Here is a 12,392-nt window from a genome sequence, read left to right as displayed (position 1 = left end):
TGTAAAATGGAGATAACTAATTTCCCCTTTGTGTGACCCTCGAAGTAAATGGCAAAGCTGGCTTTTTAATGTACAGATGTTCCCTGTTCTGCGTCTCGGGATTGCTCTGGGATCTCCTGGATGTGGGAATGCCCTTCCTGATGCCATCATGCCCATCTTACCCGTATGATTCTTGGCTATGTCATTCCCTGAGTCTTCTGGAGCGCTAGCTTTCCTCAGTTTCCCCAAATTGCAGAATACTCGGAGCATGAGGGGAACTGTCCAACTGATATGCCTCTTCTCTCCTGTCCTCTGACCAGCTCATCTCCTCTTTCTGTTCTCCCTTTCCTTGATTTCTCTTAGTTCCTGCTTTTCCACCTTAGTCACTAAAGGTCCCCTAAACCTCACTTGCTCACTCCATAGAAAAGGAACTCCCCTCTACCCAGCTGCTGTTTTAATTGAGGGCCAGTCACTATAGGCTCCGTCTCTGGACAGAGATCCAAGGGTGATTAAGATACAGCTCCTGCTGTCTAGGGACACATTCTGTGGTGGGGGCTATGCATTGGCAGAGGGGGATGCTAGGTTCCAACATGCCCTTTCAGTACTTGTGGATCCTCAGCAAGCCTTTTAATCAGCCGTGTGCTTTTAAATGTTTAACAACCGGCTCTCCAGAAAATACCCATAATTCATAACCTTTAAGCTGAATCTGTTATTAAAACAAATCCCATAAATCAAGGCATGCAAAGCTCTCACTGAAAATGGAAGTCACTCCTTCCAAAAAAACATCCCCTCTGCCCTTAACTCTCTCTGTGCCTCAGTTCCTCCTGTGTAAAATGAGGGAGTTGACCTCTTCCAGTCGTTATTCCAGGCACTGAATTACAAAAGAGACCATGAGGAAGTTAGGATGGAGATGCCCTCTACTGTCACATGAGACCCAAGGGTGGGAAGATCTTTGCCAAATGGCAACAAACAGGGAAAGTCTCACTTGCTAGAGTGATGGGCCTGGAGTCAGGAAGACCTGAGTTCCGATCAGGCCTCAGACACTTACTAGTTATGTGACCCTGGGGAAGTCACTTCACCCTGTAAAATGAGCTGGAAAAGGAAATGGCAAACCACTCTCAGATCTTTGCCAAGAAAACCCAAAACGGGGTCATGGAGAATCAGATACAACTGAAAATGACCTCAACAACACAACCCCGGTTCTACCTTTAGTTGGATGTATGACTTCACATGTCCCGACCTCAATTTCCCTATATGTCCAACAAGGAAGTGGTATATGTACATCTTATTTCTATGCTTTATTTTTTTTTGGTTGTATCTCCAGGGCCTGGAACAGAACACACTGGGTGCTTAATGTTTGCTTGTTGATTGATTAACTAGGTGACTCTTCGGCTGTGGCTTTTTCTGTTTCACTGTGTGAGCTAGGCAGGGGCCCCAGGAAAGGGGTGAGCCTGGTCGGGTGTGGCCAGCTTTTATTTCTGCAGAAGCTACCCTGGCCTTGGGGAGAAGGTTAAGGGATCCAGTGAGAAGCCCTCCCTCTCTGCCTTTGCCTCCTGACTGGGCCTGGAGCCTGCCCTGCCCTCCTAAAGTCCCTGACCAAGCCCTTTGCAATCTCTCTGGTCTTTGAGTGACTCTGCTTAAGGTCCTCTTTTGGCCTATGGGGTTTTTCTCTTTCTCTCTCTCTGTCTCTCCCCCCATATTCCTGTAGCATTAAGACTTGTATACCTTGTATTTATAGCTGTTTCTGTACACAGCCCATCCCTTCCCAGCCCATGCTCCATATAGGCTCCATGAGGCCAGGGACTTTGTGGTTTTCCACCACTGTATCTGAGCACAGGCCTTTTGTGTAGTGTACAGCTTCATAATCAAGTATTCCATAGGGGGTTATTAGAATGACCAAGCCTGGCCCAAGAAGAATTCATTGTGTGAGTGGGGTCTACAGGTATGAAAATAACGTGCCTAATTTCAGTCTTTCATTGTGTTGCTTAGTTTCCCAGAACTCCCCTCTTTCCCGCCCCCCCCCCCCCTCGCCTTTTTTTTAATGTTTCTTTTCCTCTGATTCTTTGTTGCAAGGGCTCAGGGAGGAATAATGTTCTGAAACAAAGGCTCTACTTTAAATGAATGAAATGTCCCTCTGCTGTTGAAGGAACCCTGGTGCAATTTGTGATCAGAAGGGCTTGGGCTTGGATTCTGGCTCTATGACTTTGGGCATTATCCTAATTCAATAAATGAGGAAACTGAGGCTCATTGGATCAGTCACTGGCACTATCTCCTGCCTCCCTGGGACTGAATGTGGAAAAAGAGCTTTGTAGACTTCGATCTTCTTTATATAAGTGTAAGACATTGTGAGAAATAAATGGTAATTGATTATTCATGTATTCATTTATTTTTTAGCTTTTACAAAGGGAGGCTTATTTCAAAGTTATAACAAGAGCAAACATAAATATCTTCCCCAACCCCTGCAAGATATTATTCTCCTCCCTCCCCCATTACACCCTCTCTGTCTCTGGGGAAGGGAAGGGGATTCAGTTCACAATTTAACTTGGTTCTTCTAGGATGGGCCTACCAAGTCCATGGTCCAAAGCCTTCTTCCCTGCTGGGCTCCCAGTGTGTCCAGCCTAGAGCCCTGCCTCCAAAGTCTCTGTGGATCGGCCCCTCAGGTCCAGAGGGGACTCCGGCACTCAGTCCTAGAACAGGAAAAGACAGACCAAAGCCTTAATCCCAGTTCTAGAGGACCCGAGGGACTCAGCGGGAGAGTAGCCCTTTCGCCACACTTAGCTCACAGCGTGGTGCCTATGTTTTGAGTCAACCAGACCTTCACCCCTGGAAAGAGAGAGTCTGATTATCAGGGCAGTTGCAATGTAAAAGGAATCGTTGGAAAGGTCATGGGCTAGAAGTGCTGGATTGGGGGGCCTCTCTCCATCTTCTGACTGCGGTCCAGATATTTTAGTTCTCAGGCTTCAGTGTCTCTGTTGAGAAATGGGAGGAATAATATTCAGGCTCCCTTGGGAACGAGAACCACGTTTGTGAACAGGAAGTACAGTGGAGGCAGGTCTGACCTACAGAAGAGGAAGAGGAGGAGGAGGAAATCATTGAGTGTGGTAGAGGGGCTCTGGCTTAGAAGCCAGGGAGCCCCAGGTTTGAATCTGGGCCCAGATACTTCCTGGCTATGTGACCTTGGCAGAGCCACCTTACTGCCTCAGTTTCCTCATCTATAAAAGCGGGTAGGTGTCATAATAGCAACTGGTTCCAGGGTAGCTGGGAGGATTAAATGTACATAAGAGATGCTGGCATCATGTCTTACATCCAGAACTGATAAACACTTTAGGATTTGTCTTCTCTAACTTCATTATCTGAGAGAAGAGGAGACTAAGGTCATAGAGGACCTTAGATCTGGAGCTAGAAAGGGACCTCAGAGGTCATCTAGCCCAACTTCCTCTTTTTACAGAGGAAGAAACTGAGGCCAGTGGGGAGAGGGGGACTGGCCTACCTAGGGCTGGCAGAAATCTTGAATTCCTCATTTAAGAGGGAAAACTGAGGCCCAGAGAGCAATGTTGTTAGAGCAGGCAACAGACCTGGGATAGTGGGTGGGCTGTTAATGTTTCTATTTAACCCCCCTCCTTCTCTCCCACTTTCTAGAGTCAGCAATGGCACCAAGCAGGGGAGCTAGGGGCCTCAGGGTGTGTGTGCCCCAGCCCAGACCTGTTCTTAGGGGCTGGGCTTTCCTTTATCAGGACGGGTGCAGCCACAGGAGCCCAGTGAGTGCAGGGTCTTTCCCTGGCCTCTGGCTTAGAGCTGCTGATTCAAGCCCATGTGGACAGAGCTGCCTGGGCTCCGTTCTCCTCCTGGGGGATCAACCTTGCCCTGCCAGTCAGGGCCTGGTGGCACCTTGTTCAGGTACCAGCTCCCTGGGAGGCTGGGATTGGGTGGGATGGGCCTCCCATGAATGGCTTGTGCTCATTCCACTAGACTTTTCCATGGCTCTCTGGTCTAATGGCCTTTGCTGGCTCAGCTTTATGGGCCTAGATCAGGGACTGGGGCCACCACCAGGCTCCTGGGACTAGAGCTAACCTGCCTTTGGAAATAGCCACTGAGCACTGGTCAGTTGTGTCTGAGTTTGGAGGAGGGGTACCTATAGCACAAAATTTAGGACAGAATGTTAGAGCCGGGAGGAGACTTAGAACAGGGGATGTCAGGGCTGGGAGGGGCCTTTGACCATGTAGTCCAGCTCCTCATTATGAAGAAGAGAAAATTGAAATTAGTAGAGGGGAGGAGAGGACTTGCTCCAGCTCCTGAGTGGGAGAATTGGGCCTAGGTTTCCTTGTTCTCAGCTGAGGGTTTTTCATCCTCCTCAGTTTTGGGAGGGGGGGAGGGCGGGGATGTGGGGTGTTCTAGATTCCAGCTTCTGCTCCTAGAGCCCTTTCCTTTCTTCTAGAGCCCCCTAGCCTGGTGTTGATGATCTTACCAAGGGCGGGTTCACTTCCCGCCCCCACCCATCCCCTTCCATCTTCCCTGCACCCCTCTCCCTCCCTGGTTTCCTCCCTGCTCCCCTCCCACTTCCCTTGAGCTGGGCCCAGAGGCAGACTGAGACACAATCAGGTAAGCTATCTGGGCCCCCGGCCCCCCAGGGTGTAGCCTTGGTCCCCAGGCCTGGCAGGGAGGAGACTGGGCACTAGGCTGGGGATGGAATTCTGTGGGCTGAAGGGAATGGGAGCTGGAGAGTGTGAGTCACTCTGGCCTGGCTGGGCCTGGAAAAGACTGGACCAGCCACACCCAGGGCCAGGCTGCTGGATTTTGCTGCTTTAAATAGCCTGGAGTCTGGAAGAAGGTAGAGGGGAGACAAGCTGGGCCCAGACCCCCTTGTTGTGACCTGAGGAGCATCCCATCCCCCAGCTCTGCTCACAGAGGAGACTTAGCACTTTGTCTAGGATTGGACCTGACCATCAGTGGCATCCTGGCATTTATTTCTTGTGATTCAGGGAGGGACAGACATTCTCTTTTTGATGGGAAGATGTCAAAACTTGGAGGGGTGTATCTGATATAACCCCCTCATTATACAGATGGGGAAACTGAGGTACAGTAGAAGGGAAGCTCCGGAGGACAAGGTTCTGTTTGGCTTTTGTATGCCAGTCACTTAGCGAAGCGTTGGACACATAGAAGGTGATGAATCAATGTTTGTTCACTCAGTGATTGACTTGGGAAGGAGCAGATGGGGGAGGGCAATGGCTGTGTAGACCCGGAGGAGCTGATGCTATCCGGAGCAGATGTCTAGATGGGGCAAAGAGCTGAGGGCCTGAGTTCAAAATCCACCCTACTGAGACTTCAGTCCTGTTCCTTCTCATCGAGTGTTCCTTCAGTCATAGAGTGAGAGATTGGACTAGAGGCGATTTCCAAGTTTCCTTCTCACTCATCCAGTTTTCTTCCTACCTTCCCCCCCCCTCCCCCCCGACTGGCTGATGGGGGCTAAAAGCAGGATGAGTCACCTTAGTGGGGGGTTGGTTTCTCCCCATCGTACAAAGAAGTAGTCTTGGTTGGTCCTCGTCCAGCCACAGAAAACCCTGCCTGGCAAAATGAGACAGCGCCTCTCTCTCCCTCCCAGCTGTGTGTGTGGTCACCAAGTCTGGAATTCTTTATTTATTAACTGAAATAACTTGATGACTTAAAAAAAAAAATCTTATTGCTGGTAGGTCACTATTAACCATGAGTAAACAAGGCATCGGGCAAGATTCTGGGATTGTAGGTTAGAGGCCACGTACCAGACCCCTTCATCCTCTGCAGGATGAAATTGAGGCCCAGGAGGTTAAGTGATTTACCTAAGCCCATAGGGGCAGTGAGCATCAGAGGGCAGATTTGAAGCCAGGGCTTAAGAATTCAGGAGCGACTATTCTTTCAATGGACCAGATCGCTTCTGGAACTCTGCTAACTTCAAATTGGGCTCTTCGTAATTCATTGGACACTGGAATGAGTTTCACAGGCTGAGCAGCTTCTGATCCAGTCTCAGAAAGCTGGAAAAAAAGGGGCAAATGCAGGATCTGAACCCAGGGCCTCTGACTCCAAACTCTGTATTTTCTGATTGGAAAAATGACAGGGAGTGTCAAGATCCATGTGGAATAGGGGAAAGAAATTTGGGTTTGGAGCCCCAGATCTAAGTCTTGGCTCCATCATCCCTTCCTTCTACCACCCTTCTGGGAATCTTGGTTTCCCCATTTGTAAAAGAGGAATAAGAATTCTCACTGCCCACTTTCTCCAGTGATCACCACCTAAGGAACACAGTGATTGCCTGTTTGCACCAGGCAGGAGATCACGTGCCCTGTGCTGGGGAGGAAGGACTCTGGAAGTCCAAAGGCAGAAAGAGAATTGGAGGAAGCGGAGCCTGGCTTGGGCTCAGAGCAGAATAATCTTATCTTATCCTTGTTGGGGGGCTACCCATATTCTTCATGTTGGACATCTAGAAATTCTAATTTAATTATTTGATAGTAAATGTGCATTACAAGTATCCCATACTAAAGTTTTACTTAGAGACGTCACTAAAGTAACATGTGCTCAAATGAGATAATGTAAATTAGGTTATTTTCCATCTTTAAAGTTTCAGATAAATGTAAGGTGACAGGATACTATGGTGTGGATGGAAGCCACAGCTCCACATGACTTCTGCCCCAGAGTGCAGTCATCCCAACTAGCCTGACAGAGGACGTGATCGGCCAAAAGCCCACTATGTATGAAATGCTTAGCATTCAACTGTTATCCTGGCTGAAGAATTTTTATAACCACAGCAGCTCAGTTAACTGTATCCAGTGGGACACAGGGCTGGAGAGGCTGGCAGGAGAGGATGTCTCCAGACCTATAAAATCAGAGGTCTGTAGTGCAGAAGTCCATATTACATACATAGTCCCTCTACAGCATTTGGGCATTTTTATTCATTCCTTCCATTTGGAAAATCTTTTTGAATTAATTTATCTACAGTTGAAACTGGGATAAAAATAAGTGTGCACTTTCTTAAGAGTAGTAAAGTGTTTTCATACTCATGGAACGTTCAGTTCTCCTGTGTTTGACACGATTAATCTGTTTGAATATATTCACCTTGAGAAATATTGAAAATATTACCTGCATAGTCACTATTTTAAAATTGCAAATAGATGTGAGCTCATGGATGAGGGTGTGTGTACATATCTTCAGTGGTGCACATAGCAGCCATTCATACTTTCTCATCCTTTGTGATTTGTGTCCATGCCCTCCGATGAGAGACCTTTCTCTCTCGTTATGTAACTGCCTCTTTCCTCCTTTTCTCGTCATGTCTTATGCTACTTCTTTGATGTAGATCATTATTGGGAATCTTTACAAATGAAATTAGACCAGAATGAAAATGAGTTTACTTTCCATGACCAGGTATATCCTAGGAAGAGGGAGACGGGGAGGGGAAGGAGGATTCTTTCTCCCGGGATTCACTCTCTGCCTTAAACTAAGAACAAAGAATAGAATCTATTTTTTTTTTTTTAATTTGGGGTCTTCTTCCTGATTATCCATTACTAGAGTTCTGGAAGACCTAAATTTAAATCCAGCCTCAGATACTTACTAGTTGTGTGATCTTGGGCAAGCCTCATCTGTAAAACGGGGATAGTAATAGCACTCACTTCTCAGGGTTATTGTTAGGATCAAAGGATGTAACATTGGTAAAGCACTATTTTAATATTATTCTTACTGTCACTACTTCTGTCCTAAGTTGTAACCCAAGGATACCCTTGGAAGGATGTAGCCTTGTCTCCCCCATTACTAAGGTGTCCTGGCCTTGTGGCTTTTGTTTGTTTATTTTCCTTTTGGGGACTGCCTCCTTAAAGAAGACTTTCTTTTTCTGGTCTCCTCCCATCTCATGTGTGTGTGTGTGTGTGTGTGTGTGTGTGTGTGTGTGTGTGTGTGTGTGTATGTGTATGTGTGTGTGTGTGTGTGTGTGTGTGTGTGTGTGTGCAGACGTATAAATGCATATGGGGGTGTATGTAAGTGTAGGTGTGGGGGTATATGGCTTTATTGGGGGGAGGGGTTCTCTAACATCCTTCATCCACAGTTACAGAGAAACATGTTATGGTTCAGTGTAAAGAAGGACTCCCTTACATTGTGAGCTCCTTGAGGTCAGGGACAGTTTTTTGCCCCTCTTTGTATCCCCAGTACTTAGCATGGTGCTTGCCACGTTGCCTATAGAGTGACTGGAACTCTTAAAAGCTGAGCCTCAGCGAGTAGAGGCAATTCTCCTTGTTGGAGGTCTTAAGCAGAGGCCTGGGCAGGCCCTGCTGGCCTGTGGAGGAGGGAGGGGATCCCTGTTCAGAAGCAAACAGATCCCAGACAGAGCAGCCTCTGCGGCTCCCGTGACTCTGGTCTTCTGTGGTTGGATCTGGGGAAAGAGGGTGAAGGAAAGGAGATAGAAGCCGGTGAATGTGGCTTAACAACTCTACTGGGCCCCAGGGTGGCATCCTGGGAAGGCTTTTTGACACAAATGACTGGGAACGTGGAGACAGAATCCCAAAATAACCTTAGATCTGCCCCAAGGGACTTTCCGGAAATTCCAGCCCTTGGGAGCCCCTCTGCCCCCCTTCTTTTTTTAGGCTTTCCTATCCATTCCAAGCACAGATATTCTGGAGTTCTTCTTGGGGAGTTTTCTTCTGGAAATCTCTTACCTTATAGCATTTCTTTTTTTTTTAAGTGATAATTATTTTCAATGAACAAAAGTTTACCTTTTCTTCTACCTATTTAAAAGAAACAAAAGTCTTTGTAACAAATATTTCTGTTAACCAAAACCAATTCTTACATTCCCACTGAGAACTTTTAAGAAGTTGTTCTTCAGAAACATCTCATTCTTTAGGACCCTATTTGGGCTTTTCTTGGCAAAGATGCTGGAGTAGTTTACCATTTCCTTCTCCAGCTCATTTTATAGATGAGAAAACTGAGGTAAAGTTAAGTGACTTGCCCAGAGTCACACAACTAGTAAGTGTCTGAGGCCAAATTTGAACTCAGGTCCTCCTGTCTCTCTCCACTGTGCCACCTATACAGATGTGTATGTATGTATGTATGTATGTATGTGTATATATTTTAAATAGTGATCCCTGAGGTAGTAAAAAGGAATATCTTCTAGAAGCCTCGAATGGAGATCTAACCCTTTGTGCTAGGTGACCTAGGTCTAGTTCCAGTGTTTCCCTTTTTTTATCAATGGTTGTTTTCTGAGAGCTTTATTGGAGTCTAACAATAGGCCTGGGGAGTGTTTCTAGGCTTTTATTCCACCCAATTTATGGATAAGGAAGCTGAGGCTGAAATAGGTTCTGAGGGTTGCACCGCACCTGGAGTACCACATCTAAGTTTAAGAGAAAAAAAATCCATCCATAATGAGTTTGTACACTTCTAAGCTGAGTGACCCTGAGCAAGTCACTTAACCCTGTTTGCCTCAGTTTCCTCATCTATAAAATGACCTAGAATAGGAAATCGCAAACCACTCCTGTATCTTTGCCAAAAAAAACCCCAAATTTCAAAAAACTTTTAAAAAAGAAACATGTAAAACAGAAATGAAAAAAGAGTCAGAGGGCTAATAAGGGTCAGAGGCAGGGTTTGAACACAGGTCTTCCTGACTCCATCTTGCATTCTCTCTTCTATCACCACATGGCTAACAGGCGCTTGAGAGCTTTAGAAACTCCCCTTGATAATTACAGTAATCTTTTACATTTTTCATATATATTTTCTTCACATATATGTTGATTGATCTCTTGTTTTTACGTCACTGATCCTTCCCAATGTACCCCTCCTTGCTGCCTCCCAGATATCCAGCCCTTATAACAAACAATAAAAAAAGGGGAGTGTGTGTGTGTGTGTGTGTGTGTGTGTGTGTGTGTGTGTGTGTGTGTGAAGGGGAAAGGGGAAGAATCCTTTACACTTATTTGAGGCTTGGGAAAGGCATAAGGTTTAGGGGCAGGGTGAGTCTGCTTGATGAGGGCACATAGGATATGGACTGACCAGGGAGTCATTCAGGTGTGAGTCAGGTCAATTTGATTCTCTCCATGTTGCTGTGGGCCAACCCTGACCCATCCTCACACAAGTCCTGGTTCTATTCGCATGACCTTGGATGAGTGCTTTCCTCTCTGGATTCTCTCATCTGGAAAATGAAAGGGTTTCGCAACAGCCTTCAGGGTTCCTCTTGGTGACCCTTTGAGGGCTGGGTGGTTGGAGGAACTGGGCTCCCTGAAAAACACAGCCCATTAAAGCTGCCAGGGAAGGGTCTCATTCAGATCAAGTTTTCCCACCAGCAAGAGTATCAGAAGCCTCATTTTCTCTCCCCTTCCTGGGCCCTTGATGACTTTATTTTTCCATTTCTTTGCAGTTGGGTAGCTTTGTGCTATCCCCTGTCTGGTTTATCTATAGCCTCTTCATGAAGCTTTTTGGGAAGTCGGCTCCCCCCATCACCCTAGAGAACCCTGAGGTGAAGTACCCGTTGAGGCTGATCGACAAAGAGGTAAGTGATAGGGTCCAGTCTGGGGTGGGGATGCCAAGACTCCTAGCCTTGGGGATATTCCTTCCAGGGGGACCTCTAAGCAAGGCTACAGTGCTGGAAAATCAGAAGGATTGAGTGCCCTTAGAATCAGGCCCTTCCTGGTTGAAGTGGATGGGGGACTGTGTCCCCTCTGCCTCTAGATCCCAGATCCCACGTCCCAGGTCCTATCACCAGGTACAGATGCTGGAAATACCCGTCCATCCTATGCACCTCTGGAGGGCTGAGCAGCAATTACCCTGATCTGCAGCCTGTGTGTTGGGCCTAGAGGGGCTTTGAAGAAAAATCAGAAAAGCTGTTCAATGCAGAAAGTAGGAGGATTCTTCGATACATTTAGTTTTTTTCACTTTTGTTTTATGTTTTCTTTTGTTTTAAAAAAATTAATAAATATCTATTTTCTTTCCCTACAAACTCCTTACTCCTTCCCTCTTGATGTGCACTGAAAAAAAAGGAAAAACAATCAGCTTTTTAACAAACAGGCACAGTCACATTCCTGCCTTGGCCAAGATCCGTGTCTGAGTCTTCACCTTGAGGCCATCTTTTCTTTGTTAGGAAGCAGACAGCAGGCTTCATCATGAGTCCTGTGTGAATCATTGCCTGGATCGATAACCTTTAATTCAAACTTGCTTGTTTCTACCGTACTTTGTTATATAAATTGTTCTCCAGGTTCTGCTCCTCCTGCGTCCATTCAGACAAATCTTTCCAAGTTTCTCTGAAGCATCGCCTTCCTCATTTCTTACAACAGCACAATAGTGTCACATCAGCTCCATGTACCACACCTTGTTCAGCCATTCAACAGATGGGCATCCTCTCTGTTTCTAATTCTTTGCCACAACAAAAAGAGCTGTTATCAATATTTTTGTGCATGTGGGGCATTTATTTTCTTTCTTTGATCTCTTTGGGGCATTTAGCATTGCTGGGCCAAAAGGTATGCACAGCTCAGTAATTTGGGGAGCCTAGTTCCAAAGCTGTTATAAGAGATTCCAGAGAAGGGACAGAGCAGAAAGGAGGGCGTCCTAGCTAGGAGGAAGGGACATGACTAAGGGACAGACAGCCTGTGGGACTGAGGAAGCAGAGGCTGTTCCCAGACTTCAACTGTAGGGGCACATCTAGTCCAGCCTGAGCCTTTAGAAGGCCCGTCATAAGAACAGCAGCTGAGGCAGCAAAGAAGGATAAGCCTAGAGGATAGAATCTATGGAAAGAAGGGAGTGAGGGGGAGAAGCTGGGATGGGCCTCAGAGGCCTAGCCAGAGAAGTGAAGAGTCCAGGATACACAGGTTGTAAGTGACAAGTACAGGACCCAGGGTCAGAGAGGCAGCCTTGTAGGGATTAGATTGAATTATGAGGTTTCAAAAGGAGAAATGAGGATTGGTGGGTGAAAGGACAAAAAGAAAGATTTGAGATCAATGTAAGGAATCCTCCCCAGAGCCTGGCACAAAGTACACACTTAATGCCTTCTTATGGGCTGATTGATTGATAGAGGTGGAATTACTTGCCCAAGGTCACACAGTTGGTTAGTAGCAGAACTGGGACCACAGCCCAGGTTCCTGGCTTAATTCAGAGCTCTCTCATTGACCTGCAAAGAAACAAAGAGATGCACAGTATCGTGTGTGCCTAACTCCCCTGACAAATGTGGTAATTAAAGCTCCTGTTCCTTTAGAGCTTTTAAGGTTTACAAAACACATTCTTTCCGTGTTATTTCCTCCTAATGCTGGAGAGTAGATATTATTATCCTGATTTTACAGATGAGGAAACTGAGGCAGGGAGCAGCCAAGTGACTCCCCCAAGGGTTACATAGTTTAAGTGTCTGAGGCCAAATTTGAACTCTGGGCTTCCTGGTACCAAGGCCAGTGCTCTATCCACTGGGTCACCCAGTCCAAGGCATTGTTCCA

General features: G+C 46.6%; 1 protein-coding gene across 2 annotated transcripts in view; it reads left to right on the top strand.

The window, feature by feature from the left end:
- CYB5R3 (cytochrome b5 reductase 3) overlaps positions 1-12,392 on the top strand; it is a 31,732-nt gene that overhangs the window by 1,542 nt on the left and 17,798 nt on the right. Inside the window, exons 1-2 of one of the 2 annotated variants that reach the window (XM_072596330.1) lie at positions 4,557-4,578; positions 10,334-10,465. In XM_072596330.1, coding sequence (XP_072452431.1) covers positions 10,382-10,465 — 84 coding nt within the window. In that variant the 5' untranslated portion in view covers positions 4,557-4,578; positions 10,334-10,381. Of the gene's footprint in view, positions 1-4,556; positions 4,579-10,333; positions 10,466-12,392 lie in introns of those variants that run through there. The other variant, XM_072596329.1, reaches the window with a different exon arrangement.

The sequence above is a fragment of the Notamacropus eugenii genome, chromosome 3 (assembly GCF_028372415.1).
Source record: "Notamacropus eugenii isolate mMacEug1 chromosome 3, mMacEug1.pri_v2, whole genome shotgun sequence".
Lineage (NCBI taxonomy): Eukaryota > Metazoa > Chordata > Mammalia > Diprotodontia > Macropodidae > Notamacropus > Notamacropus eugenii.
This window is presented reverse-complemented; position numbering and strand designations above follow the sequence as displayed.